Source organism: Taeniopygia guttata, chromosome 10 (assembly GCF_048771995.1).
Source record: "Taeniopygia guttata chromosome 10, bTaeGut7.mat, whole genome shotgun sequence".
Classification (NCBI taxonomy): Eukaryota; Metazoa; Chordata; class Aves; order Passeriformes; family Estrildidae; genus Taeniopygia; species Taeniopygia guttata.
In genome coordinates, this window is record NC_133035.1 from 6228722 (window position 1) to 6254927 (window position 26206).

A 26206-nucleotide genomic window follows, 5' to 3' on the forward strand; every position below is an offset into this window, starting at 1 on the left:
ATAACAACAGTTATTAAGATGACAATTCTTATTAATTTTGAGCATCTCCACAGGTTATGTTCAGATGCAATCATCTTTAATTAGGTGTCATCCTAAAGCACTACCAAAATCAGACTCATTCATTAATCAGGGAACTTAAAAACTAATAACTAATGGGACTCATTCTTCTCATCTTTTTCCTTGTCAGCAAGGAACTGTCTGAAAGAAGTTCTCTGCACACAAGAAAAGAGAAGCAGCTGCATACAAGAGAAAGTCATTTTTATTTTCATATATTCTGCTGAAATTTCTGCTTTCCCTGCACCATTACAATTGAACATAGAGCTTTCTGACACTTCAAATTCCCAAAATAGTTTTAAAACATATTGCCTTATCCTCTAATATCACATTATGAACCATAAGCACAATTATGACAACTGATACTCTCTGATTTTTTTTCCTTTCAAAGGGCAAACATTTTTAAAAATATCTACACCTCAGTCTTCTCCCTCTCCAATGTAGTTTATTTCACTCGAGGTGTTTACTCAATGATATTTCTGCTAAGAACATTCGACCTTTAAGCAAACATTCCAGACTATGTCCTTTAGGTGAAAACACACTGGTTGGGGTTCCTTCCACATGTTCCCCTCCAGCATGTTTGCTTTGTTCAATGCCATATTTATCCTGCTCACTGATTCTGGTCTGCCAACAATTCCTCTTTTCAACAAACTCCCTTCTAATATCCTTATACAAGATCTTCCCTATTGCTGAACATCCACTTCAATTTAAATTAGAGCAGCCACAGAAAAGGCAGTATGAGTGTCTGTTTTAACACCACAGGAACCACAGATCCTGACAAAAACTGATTTCAGGGCAAATTCTCCCCAGTCTTCTGAATATTTAGTGTACCAAAGTGAAATGGTAGGAAAGATTTAAGAGTTCCATGCAGTGCCTTAAGGTAAATGTAGGGGCACTATCACTGCGGTGATAAACCATCTTTACCTTTTTAATTCCACTTGATACATCTATACTGGTGAGTTTTTAACACATTTTAACATATTTGATACTTATAGAACTGAGTTTTCTTGTGTTTGTAGCTGATCTGATACAGTAGTACTCTGATGCTAACAGAGCACTCTAATTTCTACTGTAATATGAATAATAATCACCACAAAAATAAAGATGAAACAAGAGAAGACAAACTGTATCAACATTAGTATAAAATCCACTGTAAGCCCTGAGTAAGGAAGACATTAAGGGACAAAATATAACTGCAGATCTTCAGCTATTCTCACTATAAATCATGAAGAATGATTTAATCAAGGACACCTAATGCCTCATGCCAAGCCCACATAGTTTGGTAGCCCCACCAATTTATTAAAGATACTTTTTGAAGGTATAGTCTGCAAAGAACACAATCCCATATAGAAAATCCTAGTTTAGCAGCAAAATCAGAAAGTCTTAGAAAGATTTATGCTTGAAGGGGTCACTTATAATACTTTGCCTGACACTTTACACTTGCAGTTGCTGCCCATAGAGGTATATTTCCACAAGACAATGTCAGCAGAAGATGCATAACATGGCAAATTGTTCCTAATCACTTCCGTGAGCACTCTACAGAGTGCAGGCACCATTCTAAGTACCATCTTAACCAGAAAAGTTTGCAGTGGTAGGAGAAAAAAATGAAGCTTCCATCAGGAAATTTTAGTTGGCTGGGACCAAATCCAACAAATCCTCCTGACTCATCCATTATCTTCCTGGTTTTGCACTTGTTCTTAAAAATTGTCTGTTTTCCATCCTAAATTGTATTTCTTCATCGGCTCATCTTAAAGCCCTAAAATGTCCTCACAGAATGCACAAAAGCACATCTGAATCCATGAAGCAGATACAGCAGTTATTAATAATGCAAATATGAGATTATAAAGTATTGGCTGCAGAACTTTCATATTGATTAATCACATTTCTAGGTATGTGTCTGAACTCCTTGTAGCTGGCCTTTGAACACGCACAAGAATTGCTATGAAGTGGAGAAATGAAGGCAAGCCAGTTCTGTGTGCTTGCATCCCTGGATTGTTACTGCCTAGCAAGTACTGGATTTAGTAATCAATCCTCCAGGTATCCAATGCTATTTTGTTATACTGCCCAAAACTGTTGCGAGTGAAAATAGAGGAAATACTGCATCCAGTTACCGGAAACAGCTTTTAGTTAACTGGTGCAATGTGAAAACACCTGATTTAGGCCATCCCTGCCTTACCTTGAAGGTAGAGAAAGGAAAAGCCATGTAGTTCTCTGGTTATGCAACCATTGGTAGATAACCAAGAAAGGCAAACTTGGTTGATTTGGCCAACCAAGTTTCACAGGGATCACATGTTTAAGAATGAAAAAATACAGACCACATATCCAATAATAAATTGTGAAAAGCTTTCTAGCAGCAATTGAGAGTCTTCATCTGGGAGCTCACATCCCTATCTTGTTAGAATCGATGAATAATGATTTCACAAAGCTGTGTTTAACAGTCCATATATAAAAACATGCCTAACAAAGGCCAACTGAAGTGGTGCCTCAGTGCTCAGGCAGCATCCAGCTTTGACTGTCAATCATATTATTCTACATTATCAGAGTCAAGTAAATAATTAATATATTATAATAATTTTATAAGACATGCTGCCTTCCTGAGAGGAGGAAAACAAGAATTGTGTTTGTAGTTGAATGTTGAACATTCTCCATGTCACACTGTAGTATGTGACTTCAGTATCTTTCCTTTATCTTTATGAAGAACTGCAAGAAATATCACTGAAAAGCATATTGCTCACACCTGAGTATTGTATACTCCTAATTTACTTTCCAAGCAGGTTGAGAAAGCACTTTCAGGTTTTTGAACATCTGAGCAGCTCCAAGAGTAGATCTTCTCCTTGCTGGTTTTTCCCCTTCTTTATCATTACCAGCCTTTAAGCCCCCTCTCCCTGGGCTGTCCTCAAGGGCAATGAAAGGCAACACATTATACAGCTGCAGTTGTCAGTAGATACCAGAAATTAAATGTTGAATCTTCATAAAAATACAAACTATTATTTTCTTCCTTTCTATTCATGCAGTGGTATTCACCACAGTGAGAACAGGTTATGTACTTTTCAAATTCTCTAGCTCTGAGGGGTGCTAGATAAGTATAATGATAGTACAGCCAAGATTGCTAAATTTATTACAGGAGCCTGTGATCCCAATAGAATATTGCTAATAACAGTGCCAAATATCCAAAGGCAGCTGCTCTGTAGAGGTTATCCAGTCCTGTATGCTCCCTCACAGAATACTGCAGAGCAATAAGCAGAGGCATATTATACCAGTGGGAGAAGCAAGCTGCTCTTCTTAGATATAGACGAGCAGCAAACATCCAATATTTCTTTGAAAAATCAAGGAAAACTGTGCCAGAGGACAAAAAGGACATCTGTGCCAAAAGAAACCAGAATCTCTGCAACCTGAAAGTGTCTCTATTGCTGCAAGAATGATGAGCCAGCCCACGCTAACTGCCCTATTCCATTAATGCAGTCTAACCCTTTTTTCAGTCTAAGCACAGCTTATAAACAATTTGTTTTCCATTCACAGCCCCAGACTTCAAAAATAAATTTATTTGGATTAAAAAACCCCAACATTCTCCTAGAAGTTTGCTATGGCATTTTTGCAAATTCATGCAGTCTGAATTCCAAGGTGCTCACAATCAATCTTTTTTTTATTTTATTCTACATTTAGGTTGAAGACTTGGGTGTTGGATGGAATGTAGTTAATTTTCAACTTTTGATGCATAAAATTATGTTTCCATTATTTTAACAACATTTTCAGTTAATATTTTTTTAGTGACTGCAGCAAAACCTTATGCTACAGCCCGTATTTATTTTATTTTTTTTTTTTTTACTGCTGAGAGTATCCTGTCAGTTCTTCTACATTAGTACTGGCGCATCCTCTTAAAATAAACCATCTGCTAAAGGCAAATTCATTTGTCCCCTGGCTGGGCACACTCCCCAGCCATTTGGACAACAAAGATGGGAAAAGGGCTAGATGGAGGATATTCTTTGGGATGGTGAAGAATATTCAAAAAAAGCCATATTTTGAGTGATAAATGACACATTCCTGAACTCCCACTGGGACTTCTAGAGAGCAGAGAGAAAAAAGTTGGTAAAGGCAGACCTTGACAGGGTGAGGATGACATTTTACAACTGTTGTTGAAGGACTGCTTGTGTAGGGTCAGGCCCTGCCCTTGGAGATGTTTGCTACTGGCAGAGATGGTACAATGTGACAGGCAGAGTTTTGTCAACAAGACTCTAAAAATTCATGTAGAGATCATGCTGACAAAGAGTGACCCTAACCAGTAGTATTTTTTATATGAAATGCAAAGTGCATGCATGTTTGTACCTATGACACATGTATATTTATATGTTTATATATATATATATAGACAGTTATGCACATCAGCATCTGGATAGTGACAGATAGACTTGAGCAAGGCTGACTTTAAAAAGAGGAATTCTGCAGCTGCTTAGAGACTCACACTATCTTCTCATCCCTTTGTGTAACTAAAAAAGACCTTCTTCCAAAGTGTAAGGAAAGATATATAACTCAGTGCTGTGAAATCCTACTTTGAAGTGTTCCAGTAGCTATCCTTACTGAAGTATCTGAGTAACAGCTATGGAATACTTTGATTAATATTTTTTCCATATTTCTATGGGATACTTTGATTAATATTACTTCTTCAATATTTCTTAAAACTTGAAAGAAAAAAAAATTCAAAAGACCTTCTAAGGAGGCCAAATGTATTTCAAGACCTCACCCAGCCTGCCCTCAGCATCTTTAATATTTGGCCAAGTGCATCTTCAGGCTTATTAAAACAAAGCTGAGTATTACTGCAACACTTTTAGACATTCTGTCTGCATCACTTCACATATGTTAGTACCTGTTCCCCTGGAACACTCCTGAAGTACCTCCACACCAAGCTGGCCTGTCTGACTTAAGTCCTGCTTGGTGAGAATACCAACAGATGGGCACTTTGAGAGAATCCCACTGAGTGAAAGACTTGAGGCTTAAAATCTCTCAAAAACCTGACAGCCTTAATTATAACTGTCTATTGTCTTTGTGCATAAGTTATGAAGATACTCTGATTTTTCATGTAGATCAATTCTCCTATTTCAGGAAGAAAATATTTTTCCGTTCATTTCAGCGCACAAACAAGTTTTAAGTGCATGTGGAATACTAATACTCCCATCCTTAACCTTCTCTAGTATTGCCAGGCATGGATCAAGGAATGCCTTTTCTGAGACAGTAACAGTTTCTCAGTTTCTCAGTTACTTCTGAGAAAGTAAGTGCCTGAAGGTCAAAGGAAACATTTCAATTTCTTTTGCTAGAAAAAGCAGCAAGAGAAATTTCTGTCCCCACCAAAGGCTACATGCTGACACTGACTGTACCTGCATTATAGGATCATTATTATTTCTATGAAATTATTATATTTTTGCAGACAGGCCAGTGGTGCTCACACATATACAAGTATTTAATGACAGAAGATTCCAAGCAGCTTTTCCAAACAAAAACAACATATTTTGCTTAATAATAAAAATCAAATTTTAAAAGTCATTAGAATGAATCACCCAAACTCTAGCTTCCAAGGGGAAACAGTTCTAGTGAGGCAAAAAAAAAAAAAAAGCAAAAGCCAAAAATCCCAAACATCCAACAAACCTAAACCAAAAAAAACTCTAGCAACCTAATAAAAATATTAAAACAGACATGCTACTAGCATATACATTCTAGTGATATATTTGAAAAGCCACTCATACTGACACTTCTGCTATTTGCTATTTTTAAGCACAAGGCTGAGAGCCTGCAATAGAAATTGTTGCAGTCTTTGCTTTCTCATATATAACAAGTCTGCCTCTTTTTGAGCACAACAGTGGAGAAAGGTCAAACAAATAAAATCTATCAATAACAGGAAAATAGATTGAGCAATATAATCTTAACTTCTACTCCAGAAATAAATCTGTGAAGAATTTTTGGCATGAAAGATAAATGCACTTAGACTCAAAGGCAGTTTAGATTCACTCACACAAAATTCTTCTGGACAGAAACAATTATTTACTACACAAGTATCTAATGCCTAACAAAACATTAAGGTGTCTAATCTACAATAAGAAACCTTGATTTTTCAGAAAAAAAATTACTTTAGCGTTGACCTAGAGAAGCTTACATTTATATGAGCATTACACTTTTCCCTGAGTCATCCCATCAATTTGCTTTAATACAACACTGATCATCATGTGGCTCCATACAGAGTTCAGCTCAGGAATGGAGACATTCAAAGGAGCTCAGAAGTATCTGAAAAGCAGGGATAGTGGTCATTCTGAATCACCTCTCTGCTTCCCTCCACCTCTGGGCTAGCTGAAGGACAAACAATTGGACCCTCATTCTTCTTGAGGCTGCAGTTCACTGGCAGGTGGGCAGTGATATTGAAACTAAATAGCATCAACAACAGCATCCCACACCACCACACAAAGAGGAGCTGATATTATGTAACCTAAAGACAAACCACACCATGGCCTACATATCTTTTGACATTTTAAGAGATGATGGACCTGACAAGTCACAATTGTCCGCCAAGCATAATGGTGGTGGAGTAATCAAGCAGGTATTACTCTAACAAATGCCAAAGAGTATTTCAGTACAGCTCCATCTGCCCAAATTCACAGTGCCATTCTGAGAAGAAATAAAAATAACCTAAAAGATGCACTCTAATATACTAAAAGTATATTTCTAATTAAAACTAAATGTAAACACAGTTATCAGTTAACATCCTTGGTAGACTTAAACTGGAAAACTGAATTTGTGGAGAAACATAAATCAATCAGTCTGAATCAATTCAGAAACACAAATCAAGGTCAATCACAATTCAGAATTTAGCAACTTAAATTACTTGTTCATTTATGGTTAACTTCCTTAGGTTAATCTTAAGGCTGTATAAGCTTCACCTAGTATTATGCTTGAGACTCAATAATTTGCTTTGACATTTAGAATAGCTCTTACATAAAACTTTGGATTTGTTTTTAAATAAAAAGCAAGATGACAGAATAAACAATGCTGAAAATACACTCCTATTTCCCAGAAGAGTCATAATCTTGGATCAAAAGCCTCCAGGTTTTTTTCTCTTTCCATCAGTATTATACTTCCAAACTTTTTCCAATTATACTCTTTCCCCCCGTATTTAAAACTATATATATTAAAACTAGTAATATGTGTATTTTTGAGTTTTTTTCTATATACTTGACCAATAAAAATACACATGTAAGATGTATTTTCATTTTCATTAACTGTAAAATGTGTAATCTGCTTAAATATTCTGGGGGTTTTTTTAATAATTTAAACTATCTTAGGTAAAATAAACTGGCCAAAACTGTATCAAGTCTGTACTGTTCATACACCATCAACAGATTAAATTATTATAATAAATGGGTTACAGTACAACAACAATATTGTGAAGCAAGACTAAGCTACTAGAGAGGATTTAAATCTCGGAAACAGCTGCATAACAACCACACTTCTCTGAACACTAACAAATTAAGGGCATCCACAAGACTCCAGCTGTGCTAATGAGTTCTTCCTTCCACATCTACAGAGATAACCAAAATACCTGCAGGACTTTTTAAAGAACATGAGCGCTCTTATGTCTCCATCCTAAGAAATTGATTCTGATACATATCATTTGTGCTATTATTAATTTCTCATTTTACAAGTTTTACAGACACATATTCAAACTAAAATATTCAGCAGGAAAATCAAAATAAATGGAAATATAAAACCTGAACAATTTTATTTTAAAAAGGAAAACAAAAATCAAATGACTAAATAATATCTACCACCTCAGAAGCCATTTGTGAGATGATTCAATGGGAAGATGAGTTTGCAAAAGATAAAATTAAATAAAAAACTGCAATAAATCTCAACTTCAGTACAGACTAGACTACCTTGCTCAGCAATATGTTCCATGACAGGTTAACCAGTATAGTGCAGTATTATGTTTTGATGACTGCATTTTTTTCACTGGGGGAATGGGGCTACTCACAGCAACAGTTATCCAACACTCTGGTAAGGACATCTCCAACACCAAATGGATTCTAAGCCTGCTGTATGCTATAAAAATCTACCAAGGTGATTGGGGAAGTGAAAAAAGAATGTCATCACAAACATCCATTAAAGTTAATCACTAAAGCCTCTAAAGAGCCTTGAAACTTCATCAGAAATTATAAAGTACGTGAAAGAGCAGCAACAGCACAATGCCACAGCCACTGCTGGGGAGCTGCTCCCCGAGTGCTGGGTGCACACAGAACATGCTGGGCACACACCCCCACAGAGCATGCCAGGTCAATCACTCCATCCTGCTAATGAGAGCAGGCAAGCACACAGAAATACCGAGTTTCTGCAGCTCCTCTGCAAGAAATTATACAAGGTGTCATCCCCCCATTCAAAGGCATAACACTTACTACGGTGCACTAAAAATTACTATTCAGGGTGAATAAGTGTTCCCCATCTAAGGAAGGCAACAGCACATTAGCTAATTCTCACTTTTTGATTATCTCCTCCTTTGTTGCATCTTCCATTTTGTCATGCATTCCACAGTGCTTTATTCAGACTGCTCTTTGTACTTAGCTGTCTTTCTTTTCTCCTCTTTTCAGTAGTCTCCTACCCTACTGTGTTACTTTTGTGCTTAACACACTGACATCACGGACCTCTAAAGCATTAGTGCACAGCGATTCTAGCCAACATCGCCTCATTGGCAGTATATGCAAAGAGAGAGAAAACAATGCACCTGAAAAAGGAATTACTGGAAAGGAATGGAAAAGTGAGGAAAAGAAACCAGCGTTGGTATAACATCTTGCAAAATTATTCCTTGGATTTTAACTCCAATGGAAGTACACTGGAGTTTTTCTGCTTTGCTCCAGCTGCAGGTGAACTGAACCTAGCTGTGTGCACGTTTAGTGAGAGCAGGCCAGCACCAGCTGCCTCCAGCACTGGATTTGTTCATATTGGAAATAACGGCAGTGCTCTGATTTCCAAGACAAACTCCTTTGTCTGAAGGCTGATTTTAGCAGGAAAGGCTTAAATCTTCACTGCTTTAAAAATACTCTTTTCAAGGTGCTGATTTCACTAAGCACTAATTTCTCAAGTCCAATCAAAGAGCTACAAAACTAAAAGGTATTTTAGACATAAAATTCATTGTATGAGCTCCTTACAAAAGCTTTCGAAGTCTCCCTTTCCCAGAAAACATCAGCACTGATTAAAAGGAAAAGAAGGGAACGGTTTCTCTGCATCTACACACTGTAGGGGTGGTCAGTGTTTGTAGTGCTGCGAGACCTGCTCAAAATCTGTCATACAGGTAGCAACCACGAGATCCATTCAAACACCTCCAAGCTGTCACACAGCCTTCCAAGGCAGCTCACACAGCAGAGAGGAGGACGACTCCCAGGGCTCTATCAGGCAGGGCAGTCCCAAAATGCACCTGCATCCCAACATGACCTTCAGAAGCCCTAGCATCAGCGCAGCACTTCAGAGCCATATGCAGCTAAAGAACCAAAGTTTAGTCACATCTTACCTATTATTAGAAATGGAGTGTAAGGTCCTTGAGAGTAAACACTTCATGTTTGCACAATGCCTAGTACAACAAAAGCCCTGTTGACGAATTGGGCTCAGAAGTGATGCTGCTATCTGGGGTAGCTTGTACAAAGCCAGGGTTTGTTTCAGAGTAACAAAGATTAAAATATAGGTGTAATGGAACACTAGTACAACAAGCTCAATCTACAAGGAAGTAGGTATTCCACATGTGTCCCCAAGAGCTGATAATGCTATTCTTTATCTTTTTTTTTTCCACAATGTAGACTAGCGGTTCTGCAACATTCCTGGGTTGAAAATAACCATTTGCCAATATTCAACACAAAATACATAATGTATTCTTTTATACATACCACTAAAACTGAGTTTTGCAAGGGCTAATATCTGGCACAGCATAGCATGATGGTACTCCTTTAAAGAAGAACTGAAGGGCAATAACAGAGATTTGACTTAGTTTGGGAGAACAGGTGCTAATCTGACTAAGTGGTACTGCTAATACATGGAGAGGATAAAGAAAAGGAAAAGGGTGCAAGAAGTTGAAAATGGATACACATTTAAAGGGAGTTGCTGTGCTATCACTCTGTGGCTTAACATAATTTCATCACTTTATCTTCTCACTTGCTGCCTTAGCAAAATGGTAAAAGGAAGCATCACTTACAAACCCCAGTATCATCCACTTGAGACAGCAGAAGTATCACTAAGAATTAAAATTGAGATTTTGTCAGCAATCCTGCAGACTCTCACCACTTGTAATCAGTAAGAACTTGCACCTTCTGGGAGGGTGTTGTGAGCTTAATACAGGTGAGCCAGGTATGGGATGTTAATACAGTACGCAGTGCACCAGCTGGGAATTGTGTGCTTTGACAGTCCCACACAAATCATAGAATGGCTTGGCTTGGAAGGGACCTTTAAGGTCACCTAGTTCCCACCCCTCACAATGGGCAGGGATGCCATCCACTAGATCAGATTGCCCAGGACCCCATCCAGCCTGGCTTTGAGCAGGGACATCCAAATCCCTGAGACTTGCAGTGGGTCACTGCAGCAGCAGGCCATTGGATACTGAGGTTCCGCAGGCAAGGAGCTCTCTTGCACTTTTAGATAGATCACTCATACAAAGAACCACAGGTGTAATCAAAAGCTATTAATATCACAAACTTCATATGTTACTAAGTGCAGTAAACAACAGACTTGGCAGCATCACCTTGCCCAAACAACCCTCTGAAGGCACCCATGGTAGTCCCTCCCTGGCCTCTGTTGAAATTTTACATGTGCAAAAGGCTCTTCACTAGTTATTCCCTCCCTTGCAAAGAATAAACCTATTTTTTAATGAGCCTCCCAGTTTAACTCAGCTCCTACAACTTGTCCCCAGCTTCAGATGAAGTCACAGTCAAGTAGTAAATACAGCATTTTCATTTATTGAATTTTTGTATGGGCATACTGCATTGAAATGCAGAACTTCCCCACTGGGGACACATTTATTCACTTCAAGAAAAGAAAGCATAAGTTATTTTTTACGTCTTTCTGCTGTTAGGATTTGTCCTCGGTAAGAATTTGCTGAGTGAAACCTTTAAACAAAAGGTTTCAAAAAAAGGTTAGTTTAGGATGTATGTTGACATTACTTATTTTAAAGTGAAATCCAGCAACATTAAGAATTATTAATGGATATCATTCTCATTACATGATGAATGAAACCAACAGTTCACTGGATGCTGTCAGCATATAAGTTATCCACATATTTAAATATGAAACTTTTCACTTTGCTGTGCATAAAATGAATATACTACAGCATAAAATAGTTGTAAAGAGAACATTTAAAAAAGCTCCTTTGTGCTTTAATTTTTATTTTTAATTGTTTTCTGTCTGCCAGTGCCTAAGTGTTTTAACTAGATGAAGACTCTTAACATGAAAAATGTTCCATTCTGAGAGCACTCTTGAAAGATTTAGGCATACTAATTTACTCAATTACTTCTTTAGATCTATTTTTAATCACAATTTGAGAACAATAAAACCGCAATTATACAATATCAAGAAATATTTCAGTATGATTCTAAATCATGTAGCAGCAAGAAAATCCATATTTTTAACTCTGATTTGTGTGCTTAGCTATTTAAATCTGTATCATCCTTTAACATGGGACCTCAGAAAAAGCTGACTTCCTTTACTGATCCTAATTATCAATACTTAGCTATTAATGTATGAATTTATACATTACATACTCTACCTATGTATGCTACAGATAGAGACGTGCCCATTATTATCTGTCTTGAACCTCTTTGCAAAGGTTCTATGGCATGCAAGAAATTCTTTTTACCGTTGGCTATAATCTCTTTTTCTTTGAAGGCCCCAAGAGTAGAGATAGATTTAGATAAAACTCCTTAATAGGACCACACAGATGAAGACCCATATAGCAGAAAGAAATTTTGCTCCCTAGGGGAATTTGTAACCTTCAGCAGAGCAATGATCACAGTGGGATCAGTGCTGTGACAACAGTCAGCACAGACACACCAAAGGCAGTGGGATGGAGGCAGCACAGCCCCAGCACAGCTCCCTCGCACTCCCCAGCCAGGGCACACAGCCACGCAGGACTGGCCAGCCCCAGAAGTATCTGGGCACCATACAACACACTGCAGCCCAAATCCTTCCCAGTAACTTCATTACTTCCTTCAACAGCCAACAACAAGCTCTTTGTCCCAAAGATAGCGCTCTGAGACTTTGCAATTAGAAATAAAGCTGTCCTGAGGAAAAAAATACCAATTATGCTATTGGCATCATCTGTGAAAAACACCCCACTGAAAGACAGCGCACTCAAACCACTGTTATGCCTTGAAGATGTTTCCCCAAATCCCATCTGAATATTATAGTGATACTGTTTCTAGCACCATGCAATGCCAGACAATATCTACATATCACTATTGATTTCTACATTTTAAAGACAGCACATATTTTTAAGCTCTTTCATGCTCATATTTCATAACGAGTCTGTAATTCAACATATTATTTGACGTTGTTTAAATACTTAAAGAGTAAATTGTTTTAACTTATCAGAATATAATTTGTTTTGACCAAATTCCCCCCAGTTAGTTGGGAGGTTGTCATAGTTCTTTACCATGACCACACTGAAGTTTCCAAAACTGCAACACAAACACATCTACCTGCTAACCAAAGAGAAGAGAAAAGGAATATACCAGTACTGCCTAATTGAAGTAACCTATCACTTGTGATACCAGCTTTCAAGTGCTATAACCATACACATCCTTTAGAAAAATATATTTCTTTTTCTAGCACTTTATTATAGCCATATGCAACTGAAATAGTTTTTTGGGTTTTGCAAAAAGTCATGTTTGACTTTAAACGCAATTTCCAAAATCTCAATATAAAAATAAAATTTGAAATCGTATTTAGTTTTTCATATTTACTCCATTTGCAGTCAATTTCTTAATCTTACAGAGGCAACAATTTTAAAATTTGACGTAGAAATTTCTATCTCATGGTCACTGAAGAACAAGAATGTAGTTGTACGTCACCAATCATATAAGTGACATCACTGCTCATAATACCTGGCGGTGTAGCAAGGCATTTAAAACATTAAATACAATACAATACAATAAATTAAATACAGGTAAACCAAATGTAAGAAGCAAACTGCTTTCTTAGTAAGATTCTCTTAACTTCATAGAGGATAAATGTAAAAGATATAGTACTTACAGTGAATTCACAGAAATCAATGCTATCAAGACTTTTGCTTCTGTGTATTCTCCCTTTTATTCTTCTTAAAGAGGGCTTTCCCTGACTTACACTACAGGTAGCACCATTGGGATTTTCGGAAGATGGAGTTACCCTGCCAAACAAAAAGAGCCACATATCAGACACAGAATACATTCTTTTATTTGCTTAAAGTAAAATATTTACAAAGGAAAACACATTACCATGCCATACATATAGGAAATGTTATTCTAAGTGACAGTTTTCAATCACTAAGTGCCAAAATAAGATCCCAAGTATGTAGAAGTCTAGCTCCCATCAAGACCACACTGCTTGTAGATTTTATCAAAAATGTTCTGAAGTTATCTTTTTTGTACAAAAGTGTGTAGAATCAGAAAAGAAGATACATTCTAGAAAAATATATTTTACTTCTGAAAATTTAGAAGATCTATTTTTCTTTTTTTTCTTCAGTGGAAACCCAAGTCCTGTGACACACATTGATGGCTGTCAGTTCAATCACCAGGAGGCCTGGCAGTATTTGGCTTTTGACCTTTTCCAGTTTGAGTGCTGATGGTGCTTCAGCTATTTTAGCAATGAGTAACAACCAACAATAATGACATTAATAGCATCTGTTAAAGTTATAGGGGTAATATATTAAGCAACTTGATAATGCCTTTCATCATATTGTAATCTACAGATAGTCCTAGGGGGAGTCCATAACGAAAACATTTGGACGAAGTAACCCATATTTCAATGAGCTTGTTGGAAACCACTAATGAGCAGAACTAAGTGGGGTTAACAATTAACTATGTGTATTAGGATTTGTGACAGGAATATTTCAAATACAAAATAGTCCCTAGTCAGACTGGCACTTAAGGAAAAGGAAAACCCTATTCCAGCAAATACACTCACCAAGAATTACCTAAAAACTTGAACTTGTCATGCCCAGATTTACACTTATTTCATATTATTTTTCAACTGCAGCCACAGATGATATAAAAAACCAGCTTAAACAAGAAAGAAATAATAAGTATTTTTTTGCATTTCCCCAGTCTTTGGACAGCAGTTCTGTATTTCTCTCAAAACCCATTAAGATTCTTCTCATAAAAAATACTTAAGGGTTTTTTTATGTTCTTTTACTTAGAATTAACAGCTTCTTTATGTACATAAATGTTTGTGCAAAAAAGAAAGAAAGGTGGAGATGTCTTAAACATATGCATCACCAAAACAGGACATTGCATAGTGGGCCACATCAGCTCCTGAAGCACACAATACAAAATACAATAACCACATGCTGAATACACTTGTTTGATCAGCAAGACTTCCAGGTCTATACAACGTACAGTCAGGATAACATGGCCATGGGACAGCTAGGGAGAAGAAGTTACAATATGCAAACTTGAAAATTAAAGCAAATCCTTTCAAATCTCTTATTCAATTTATAAAGATAAATCCCTTCTTTTTTTTTTTGTTTTTTGTTTTGTTTTTTTTTTTTGGTTGAATTTCTGTAACTACCAAATCACTATTTCATTTTCAGATACCTGATTTTGGGGGTTTTTTACACATGCAGACAGACCTACATACAAACAGCTTGCTCTAAGTTCTCTTGATAACAGTAATTTGGTTTAGATGGGTTTTCCCCTTGGGTTATTTTATTGCCAACTTTAAACTGCAAATTTCTACCTGAAAACATAAATATAATATCCATACAACTTAATTACAATATGAAACTCCTGCTGAGACTGCACTGGATTTTTTTGCCTAATCTTATATGGATTAAATTCTGAGAACCATGCCTGCCTACTACAGTAATATATTTGTTCACACAGCAGAAACTTCAAGAACACCATGGATTCCCTGCTAAAATGTCTTCAAGAATTACCAGGACAGATTTCCAAAGAAAGACAACTGCTCAGTCTCTATCTTGTTGCACAGACTGTGACATTTATGATGTCTCTTCTGTAACAGAGCACTCCAAACATCTCTGCTCAAGTACCTAACTGAACACACTCTGTGTCCATGGCAGATGCGGATGCTGGAGCCCTCTGAGAATCAATTGTTCCCCAGCTGTCAGAGTCTCTGTTTATTCTCTCTACAGGGAATCTTTGAGGGCTGCCTACTCCATTACTTATAATTTGGGTTAATTAATCTTCAAATGCACCTCTGATGAATTAAAGGCTTGGCAATTTAGACTTCCTCCTTATACTTAATAGAAAAGTTAAACAGCTGTAAGCTACACTGGGCTTTTCCTTATTTTGAATAACATTTCAAGCCATTTATTTTAGGGCCTTACCCACAAATGTGCATTGCTTAAAGCTGCAAATCTTTTAATATTTTCTGATACTGACAAGCCTTTATTAAAAAAAAAAAAAAAAAAGAAAACTACTTACATGGAAAAACCCAAACAAACACAAATAACAAGCTAATCAAAGTTACACAGTTTTAACAAAGAACTACACTAGTGGTATGTTTTAAAGGCCCTTCTATTTAGGAGCTTCACCTTTACAGTCACTTGAAAAAATGAACTTGCTATCACCGGAATCCAGCTATCATTTCATTCTGCTGGAGAATAAATTATGACTGCTACTTGTTAGCTTCTAAGATACAGAAAAGTCTTTTTAAAGTTACAAAATATAATTATAGAGAAGGAGTATCAGTATTTATCTATTCCCTCCAATCCTTTACAAAATCATTAATTTCTAGATCTCTTTACAAGCAAATAAAGTATTATTTAACCAACCAAAGAAAAATCCAATCAATATCATTGATATTGGGAATTGGGAAGCTTTGCACTGTATATACACCAAAGGAAGGATCTGAGGCAAGATATCCATACTGACAGCATCACAGGGGTTTTGACTCTGTGGTTGAAGAGGAGACTTTAGGACAAGTGCAAACCAATTAACTACCAGCTCCTCCAGGGCCTCCACTCCTCCCACAGTCTCAGCAAAGGGAAGCAATAACACACCTGAGGCAGACTTGGATCACTTTTACCCAGGCTTTGCAGAATGCCAGATGCAGCAATGAGACTCTCAAGAATCCATTTCCAGAAACACTCCTGTAGTATTGCAACAGGAACTCCATCAAATACTAGTGATTTTCACAGTGAATACACCTCAAAAGTTCAGAATACAAAGTTCCAAAATAAACCCACATGAGTGCAAAGTCGTGAGAAAAGGACCGAAGTGTCTTGAGATTGACTTAAAATTAAATTATTAAAACATCTGAAAAACATCTTTTTTAAATCTTTCTCTCTTTTGAATCATGCTTTGTGTTCCCAAAGTGTTCACTGTAATCAGAGAAACAAACTATATTTTTTTTAAGTGAATATTGAAACTATAATGCAATGTTCCATGGCTCTGGTATCTGAACCTTAGGTTAAAAATACACTTATTAATAAAATCTGCCGCATCTGATTGTCTCCTTTAAACTTTTATTTGAATCTCCAAATTAATACCATATTAATAGCAAATTGATAAGTGAATTGCTAAGTCACTGTAATACCTGCATCAGGAGTATAGAGGAATTATCACAGGCTAAAGGAGAAAAATATGTAAGAACCATTTTAAAGATTCTGGAGGCCATCAACTTCTTTAAAGCAAGTACCCTTGAACAAAAGCCTAGGAATGATATGTTCAAGAATGTCTAGGGCTTCAAAAAGTAGAATATAGAGAAAGGATCTTTGAAGATAGTGAACAATTCCTGACACCTTGCTTCAAATTTGCTGTTTCTGTTCAAACAATGTGTTTAATATTCTGGAAACATAACACCTTTTTAATGGAGCTCATCACAGGAATCCTAAATTAAGGCACCCAATTCATTAACTTTTGAAAATATTAGTCAAGTAAAATTGAACCATTTTGTATATCCCACCTGGAGTCTGAGGCTCTTATTTATTACCCACAATTCTTACAATGGTTTCATTGACCTTGACTACTTCCTGATCATATATCACATTACATAACCATGACTCTAAATTATTTCTCTAGTTTGTAAAATAAGCAAAAACTTATACTTTCACTATCTGTATTCCACTGACAAGCACAGTAACCTAACAAAATAACGTGCAACAGTGACTTCAAGGTGAAGTGTCATATCAAGGGCTAATGACCTAATACATATTATAAAATAATCAGATGGTATGAGTATAATATGAATTTATGAATAAAAGCTATATTTATAGCCTACTCACACGCAATTGCTATTTATAACAAATCTCAATATTACCTGATTTTTTTTATAGTTTAATTATGCCTGAAATTACTAATGTCATCTTAATTTTAGACAGACCAGTTACATTGAAAATCTTTCAAGAACTTAATAAACACTCTTCTTGTTCAGTGATTATAGTCCTGAAAAATTTTATAAAAGTCAGCATCAGAATGTTTAAAAAATGTCTTGAAATTACACATTTTCTGTATTTGTTTTCCAAGTGCAGTTTTAGTGCTAGAGTTAATGCAGAGTGGACAAGGTTTTCACAACTATGCAGCCTCAACAAAGCTTCTAATGATGACATAATTATTACACTTTTCACATACTGCAAGTTGCCTGCCTATCCTATAAAGAAAGCATTTAAGTTCTTGTAGCAATATCGAAGGCAAACTTCTCAGAAACTTCTGCCTCTGGTAGCTACACAGATCTCAGCTGAGAGATGTATAAAATTCCCATAATTATTATACCTCCCATTAGAAGCCAGGCTTCCTCAGCACCACCAAAAGTGAGGACACAGGCTGGGCTCAGCTCACTGTGATCACTGGCTTCTGTCTCAAACACAAGACTGGAAAAGCTGCAGTTTACTCCCTCTAACCAGCCTGGAAATCCTAACAATTATAGTTACTCAATATTTGTTTGAGAAAATAAAATGCAAGTTTGAAACAATGTTAGAGACACCAAGCACTCAGCTGCTGTGCTGAATTCTTGTGCACCTCTGCAAGTATGCTGATTCTAAGGATGGATCTTTATCCATGCCTCCCTCAGAAAAAAGAAAAGTATTAATTAACTTGCAACATAAATAAAGCTTTAAAATGGGCTAAACTGAAATTTTTATCCTTATTTCAAATAATATTCACTGGAACCAGTAATCAAAAATGGAAAATATCCATTCTGAAGATCTGTACTTTTCCAGACTTCTGTAGAGACACCAAGAAGATCAATCTTTAATGTTTTCTTTCTCCTACATTAAGGTGACATTTTCCATTATTTAATTATACTAAATATGACACTACTTGGAATATAAACAAACAATGACACTTTTCTCCCTAGGGATGGTCCTAATGATAAAACAAACATTCTTCATTATAAGCCTAGGCTTCTACAGCCAAGACCCAGCTTAAATACGAAGACTCTGAGACAACAAAGCATTCAGTGCTTAATTCCATACATGCTGGTTACTCCTCACTGATTTCAAATAAGTTTACTCCTATGCTTGAAAATAAATGTGCCTGCGCAGTATCTTACAAGAAGCAGCAATTATTTAACCTCCAGGCTTCCATATCACACATTCTTTTAACAACAGCACCAAACAGGGGAACTGGATCCTGTCAAAATTCAAATTCTGTAGTGCACTGCGTCTGCATTCTTTTCTGTAACCTAGATTGCCTCAGAAAACTACCAATCATTCTTAGAAGAATGTAAATATGGAACAGTCTCAGTTATTTCCATAATCTCCCCAATGAAAACCTATCACTAACTGAGCTTTTTGCCTTTTTTCATGATGCTGCACTCCCCTGCACCAAGGGGAGCAGCAGGGGTGTTCACCAAAGCACAGGAACTCTCAGAGTAGAGTCAAATGCCATAAGAAACAGAAGGGAACATTACTGAGAAGAACTATTACAATCGATAGAATATCCTTTTTGGGGTTTTGTTGTTGTTTTTTCTTTTTCATTTGTTTATTTATTTGCCTGCTATCTTCTCCTTGCAGCAGAGAAACATAATAATCAGTTTGACAAGAAATTATGTTCTAGCTCTGTAACTCCCCTTAATAATGTGATTTAGCATTTCTCTATTGTAAAAGGACTCACGTTGCACATATCGGGATTTCAGTAAATATAAAAATTTACTGTTTTTCAACTACTCCCAATTCAACTGTCAGTTTTTTCTTGACCACCTTTGCAGATGATAGTCCCTGCAGCACTCTACCTGTACTAGCAGAGTTATGATGGTGGATTTTGTATCCAAATACTGTCCCTCCAGCAAGAGGATTAAAAACATCCTACTCATCTCATTTAGGCTCCTACATATTAGATTACAACACTGCACACACAGAGGAAAGGGTCTGAATCAGCAGTTCAGGAATCCAGCAGCTTCCTCCAGCACCAAGTCCAGAACTACTGCCCCAAGTAAACCTCATCATAAAATTACAAACTCCACACAAAGCAGGTTTCCGTCTCCTCCATCTCCTACTGCAAGCCTGTGGCATAGCTTCCTTCTCTCTAACTGCCTGGTTTATTCTTAGTCACATAATAACTATTTCTTCTTGACCCATCGTAAGACATGGGTATTTTCATTTGTAGCTCTGCTTCCTTGCATGACAGAATAGGACAAATATTTTGGTGGGGAGGAAAGCAGAAGAAAACTGGAGTGACAGATGCTCCCTAAAGAAATAAAACATTGCTGCTACCTTTTTCATTTTCTTTCAGTAGGATTCAGGTGGATTATCTCCACGAACAAATGGATGAGCATTTTAACCCTTCTTTATTAAATTATATCTTCATTTCTACTTACAATATGGATTTACATATGAAAGAGCTTATGAATCTCATTGGTTAAACAGATTTTATTAAGTTTTTTAAAATAAGCAAATAAAAATAGATTTAAAAGCACCCTCTGACTATAGATGGACTTGATTTATATGTTTTCTTTAGGTATTTTTGAGATTTCCAATTATACAGTATCAGAATATGCTTTTGGTTTATGTATTGTAAATATACACAAATATTGCATTGATTTGAGTAACAGCAAAATATTTTCTCTCTAAGATTTTCTTAATGCATTATTTGACAAAGATTGTGCAAAAATAAGAAAAAATTAACATGACAAAGTATCTTTAAGAATTTCTCTAAGTGCATCAGAAAATAGTATTTCATCCATAAATATAAAATCTATCCATACAGATAATGCCTAATGCTATTAAAGTTCTTCTAGAAAATGAGAATACATATTATGTCACCTATTAATAGGAATATCCCAAAGACATACTTTTAAATGCTCAAGTAATGCACACATTTCCCTAAAATCAAAAGAAAAAAGTTTGCCTTATTTTTCTTTAACACTTTTAGTTAATTCAATCTTCACACAGTATTGCATTGCAGCAACATGATGTCAAGTTAGAAATGTTATGAAATGCAATGCTTGTGGTATGTATTAGTGTGGAGCCACTCTAATATTCTCCTGTACCTCAAAAAGCACAGAATCTCACCATGAAACAGGACAATATAGAGCTGATCTAACTCAAACTGAAGACAAAGTAGGAGTTGAATCAGGTCCTTTCAGATCTATTTTTAAAGCACACATATAGCTTTCCCTTAACATGCCAGCAAACAAAACACTTCCAAGAAGACATACGAAATATTAAATAGAACACTGCCATTGTTACATTTTCCATAATGCAACTTCTCAAAAGATGTAACACACAACTGCATCCTCTGCTGCACACAGACAGGTGTGGCATTTGAGGAGACTAAAAAAGGTATGGTACACTTTATGTAACTTACATAATGAGAATCAAACCACTAAATACATTGTAAAAACATCTGATTAAATGTAATAAAACTTATCTGCAGGATAATATATTTTTGTCAAAAACTTCATTTGATTTTTTTTCTTTACGATCAGGATGAACAGATTCATCAAACTGTGTTCTATTTGCAAGGAATAGCATGATCTGGAATTAATGACAGAAAGCTTACTAGTTCCATATTATGTTTCTTCAATTGCTACATTTTCTTGACACTGTCTATACGAGCAGAAACTGGGGGGAAAAGCAAAGTATTAAAAACCTCTCATTCTACAATTCATGTAAGGCCCATTTTTGTTACAGCTGCTGACATGAAAATATTTTTACTTGCAAACTATCTATGTTTAAATAAAGTGACCTATCATGCCTTCTCTGATGCTTCACTAGGGCCAGGTAAGTACAGCGAAAGAAAACTGTATGACCACTACCACCTTAATATTACTCCTGGTTCTTTTCAGTAAGAAAGTCCCTGTGTACAAATTAGTGATTGACATGGCAGAAGATCTGACAATATTTCCTCCTTAGGATTTGCCCTGCTGATGACACACATCCCGCTGCTCCCATGGAGCGAACAGTGGGCCCCTGCCCGCCCACGAGTGACTGGGTATTGCAGTGCCATACGCCTGTCGGTGCCCTACTCACCCACATTACACCACTATACTTTAATACATTTTTCATAACATGTTGTTGATTCATCCAGAAAAATCAGTTCAGCACACAATCAGCAAGCACAAAAGGAGTGAGGATCAGTGAGAGGAAACGCAGGGTTTAAAATGACCGTATTTGAACAGCACTACGTCTGGCGCTCACTAATCTATTGGACCTGCGTCTCCTTGTTCCCGTTTTCTCGGTACACCTGTCAGCAGCAGCAGGGGCAGGGAACTGGGACCCGGCTCCGCACAGCCCGGGGCGGGAGCACACTGCGCTGCTTCGGCGGCACCGCTCGGGCTGTCACGCAAGCGGTGCCCCCGCCGGAGCCGCTCCCGCGCCCTCAGCCCGCGCTGCCATTGCCGCTGCGCCGGCTCCGGCAGCGCCGTCCCCGCGGGAGCGGAGCCTGCTCCGGCCGCGTCCTCCGCCGGCCCGGGCGCGGACAGCTCCGCCGGCACCGCCAACGCCTCCCGGCGTCTCCATGCGGCTGGCGACGAATCCGCCGGGAACTTTGTGGCCCGGCGATGCCGGCCGGGAGGCGCAGGCCGGGTCTGGGCACGGCCCCCTCATGTCGGCGGGGACCCCCCGCCGCCGCGCCCGCCCGTCCCGCCGCGGCCCGCGCTCGGCCCGGCCCGGCCCGCAGTGCCCGCGGCCCCGTTTGTGCCTACTCACCACAGCTTCCTCTTTAAGGGCATCAGACTGCCCCTGTTGGAGGCGGTCACCCCTATGGCCATCTGCAAGACAGTCAGGTATTTCTGATACTTCATTTTGCCGTCGCCCCCCCTGTCCCTGCCTCGTCCCCGCCGCCGCCACCGACAGAGTCTCTCCAGCCGCTGCATGCAATCATCAAATTTTTATTTCCAGGCATCTGCCGTCCCTGCGTCGCGCTTCTTCCCCTCCTCCTCCTCCTCCTCCTCCTGCCGCGCTCCCTCTCTCTCTGCCCCCCCGGCTCACGCTCTCCTCCTCCTCCTGCCGCACTCCCTCTATCTCTGCCCCCAGCTGACGCTCTCCTCCGCCTCCCGCCGCGCTCCCGCTATCCCCGCTCCAGCTGACGCTCTCCTCCGCCTCCCGCCGCGCTCTGCCCTCCCCCGGGCCCGCGCTCCTCTCCTCCTCCCGCTGTCGCACTCCTTTCCTCGCAGCCCCCCGCGCTTTTTCCCCCGACCCACTGCCGCGCCTCCCTCATCCTCGCCGCGCTCCCCGCCCCCGACCAGGCCCCCCTGCTTCGCCTTCTCCTCACCTGGGCTATCTCTGGGCGACCGCTGCCTCCCCTCGCCCCCGGGGCGAGCAGGCCTTCCCCACCATCCCTGCACGCCGCCGGGGCGCTCCCGCCCCGCTGCCCTCCCCGGTTACCTGGGGTATCCCGCCCCCGCCCATGGAGAGCAGCCGCCGCGCTGCCCTCCCGCCATCAGAGGCGCGCCATGGCCGCAGCGCTGCCCGCGCCTCGCCGGCCTGGCCTCTAATCCCATTAGCGCCTAGAGGAGCCCCATGTTGTTTTAATCGCCCTCCCGTTAACGGTGTCGGTTGTGGGGTCCCAGTAACCGAGCGGCGGGGCGAACGCCTCATCGCCTGGCGGGGCGGCCCCGTGAGGGGGAAGGTCAGCAGGAGGGTGGGGTGAGGCGAGGATAGGTGCGGGCGAGCTGAGGGTGAGGCGCAGCAGTGCCGAGCACCGGGGGCCGCGCGTCCCGCCGAGTCCCTCAGGAGGGCGGCTGAGGAGCTCCCGCCGCGGCGCCACAGGAGCCACCCCGAGCACCCGCACGGCAGCCGCACCCAAACACCCTGGTCAGGCCACAGGGAACAGGAAGGCAGCCCCTTTTTAATTTTTTTATTCCCATGTGAGGAAAACAACTGAAGTGTGTTTGAGAATCATATAGTGGTAAAAACAAATTAAAAGTACTAGATTATTTCAAAGGGGTGCCCACCTGCCAGGTGCTTAAGCATAAATAGCTGTGTCGTGGCTTCAGGTGTGACACAGTTGTCATGGCTTTAATCTGTTCTGTGCCTTCCTCCTCAAGCTCAGCACTAACAGCAGCACAAGACAGTGGTGTCTGAGAAGTGCATTTGGAATAAATTCCAACACCTGGTACAATACAACCAGAAACCCTCAGTGCAAACACCCCTGAAGTGAGGGGTAGCTGGACACATTGACCAATGCTGGTGGGAAACACTTTGGTCTGGGATACACTGTTTAATAATGTAGTTAGATATTTTGCAGAGTGCAGATTAGAACAAATCCATGCTGAAGTAACAAATTTTCATTAAGTTGCTATAACGTGAATAGTATGAGTTGTAATCCTTACCCAGAGTTGAGGTCCTAAAGTGGCACTGTCAGCTAGGAAGAAATAATGTGAATATTACTGTAATTGTAATATAATATAGCATTTCAGTGATTTTTTCTGTGTGTGAATGTATAATACATACCTCAAGACTGCAGTAGGCTGCATTCTACCTAGGCCTATTCACTGCACAGGAGCAAAGAAGATAAATGCAATACTTAACAAGTACAACAGATTTTAATTAGAAACACAATAGTTGTATTACTGTAGTTAATGAGTTCAATGACCTTGCATTTTCAGCCAAGAAATCTGATGTGAACAAATGTCTGTATCACAAATGCTTTAAAAAATTCAAATGGCAGCTTGATGTCCAGTGTGAACGTGTACACCTCCAGCTCTCAAGATACTGTTAATGGGTACTTTGACTTTGAAGAGCTCAGGCATTACAAGCAATGAGGGATAGCTAACTTGAAATGATTAGGAAGATTAAGGGGGTGGCATTAATTGTTGTACTTAAACAATGCTCTTAGTATACTAACTGGGAAGTATATATCTTATATACACAGTATATCAAATTAGTTTGAAAACCTGTAGGGATCTTACTTTGTCTTACAACCAAGAATCCTAAAACAAACCTGTTGCTTTCTCTTTCTTTGTATCTAGTCATCATTAGCTGGCTGAAAAAACTCTTGCTGCCCACACATAAGAGAGTAAGTGTGGGCTGGGTTTTGATCTTGACAACATTAACAGAAGGGTGGTGTCATTGTAATTGAAGTAGTCATCTACATTTGTGTACTACTATTAAGAAAATAATATACACTTTAAAATGGTAGGAAGTGCTGACTAAAATAATGATGGAATTGTATTTGTTTAAATATTGAATGTAACATCTGTTCGTTATAAAAATACATCTCGTATAGAAATTCTTCCCAAAAAAATCTAGTCTTAATCTGGTTGTAGAGGTGAAAATTCTGTAGATCTTTGTAGAATCTAAGGATATGGGAGGTAAAGTATATTTGAAAGCTGATAAATCTGGAACAAGCTGCCAGAGGTTTTTACTTTGTAAAGGAATTGTGTATTAGAGAAGCTCAAAATAATGGTTTTTAATTTTCACATTGGCAAATTTGGGACATATATTTGTTTTAAGTATTTATCTACAAAAGGGTTAAGAAATGTGACGGTATCTTGCATAAAGACTTAGAGTGGGGCATGGGTGTATATTCAAAACTTCTTTAAAAGTCTGTGATGTGAATCCTATTCCTAATTCAATAGGGATTCTTAAATCTATTTAAATTTGCTGAATAATGACAGCTATTCCAAATTTAGCTCTATAGTTTTCAACTATTATATTCTATCCATCTGGCATTAACAAATTAACTTATGTCCATTTTATGCATTATCTTCTGTACTTCTTGATATGCATTACAGAGATAAAAACAAGTTATTAATGAAGACATTTTATCCTCTAGTTTAATTGCCATTATTTCTGTTGTGTCTATTCCTTCTTAGTGTGGCTCCATTATATATTGCCTTGCAGAACATCTTACTTTAAGCACCAATGTTTTACTTGTATGCTAAAAGAGTAAAAAGATCCTGTCTTTCTTGCCTGTTAGATGAACAGGCTATTTTTAACAGGAGTCAATCAGTAACTTCCAGATTAGGGGAAGCATCCAGACATCCCACTGCTATCTCCCAGGCCTGCACAGACCCATTTGCTGAGCTAAGACCAAAATTTCTGAGGTAAAGAGAGGCTCTCTAATGCTATTTGCTGTTCTCCACCAAACCCATTCTGTCTAACAGAATATACTTTCCACTGAAGAAAGCTGAAGCACCTTTTGAACCTAGTGTGTGTTTTAAAAACTAGGTTAATGTAGCTGTTTCATGGCATTTTTTTCAGTACAAGCCAAGCAGAACCATATTAATTTCTTAATTTTATTTGCTCAGTTAACTCAGCTGCAGACTGTACCTTAGAACAAGCTGTATAATCTATTTCTTACAGTCTGTGAGGCCCTGGCCTCTTCTGAAGCCTGTCTCCAGAATGACCTTCCAATGCACCTCTTGGCTCAGAGGAGCAGACTGCTCTTTCACAGTTACAAGCTGCAGTGTCGTGTGTGACTGCTACACTGAGTGTGTGTGCTCTTGGCACAACTCCACTCGTGATTGTGTGTTTACACTAGGACAGTGGTGTATCCAGAAAATTGATGGAAGGAGCCTGAGAAAGTAGAGTTTAATGCCAGTG

The 26206-nt window shown here is 38.7% G+C and overlaps 1 protein-coding gene across 8 annotated transcripts in view; it reads right to left on the reverse strand.

Annotated features, from left to right (window-relative positions):
• TJP1 (tight junction protein 1) overlaps positions 1 to 22655 on the reverse strand; it is a 156850-nt gene extending 134195 nt beyond the window's left edge. For 4 of the 8 annotated variants that reach the window (XM_030281840.4, XM_012578092.5, XM_030281841.4 and 1 more), the window contains exons 1-2: positions 22367 to 22654; positions 13315 to 13447 (exon numbers count right to left, since the gene is read on the reverse strand). In XM_030281840.4, the coding sequence (XP_030137700.4) occupies positions 13315 to 13447; positions 22367 to 22533 (300 nt within the window). In that variant the 5' untranslated portion in view covers positions 22534 to 22654. Of the gene's footprint in view, positions 1 to 13314; positions 13448 to 22366 lie in introns of all 8 variants that reach the window. The other 4 variants (XM_030281835.4, XM_030281834.4, XM_012578081.5 and 1 more) reach the window with 2 other exon arrangements.
• Positions 22656 to 26206: the final 3551 nt, after the last annotated feature.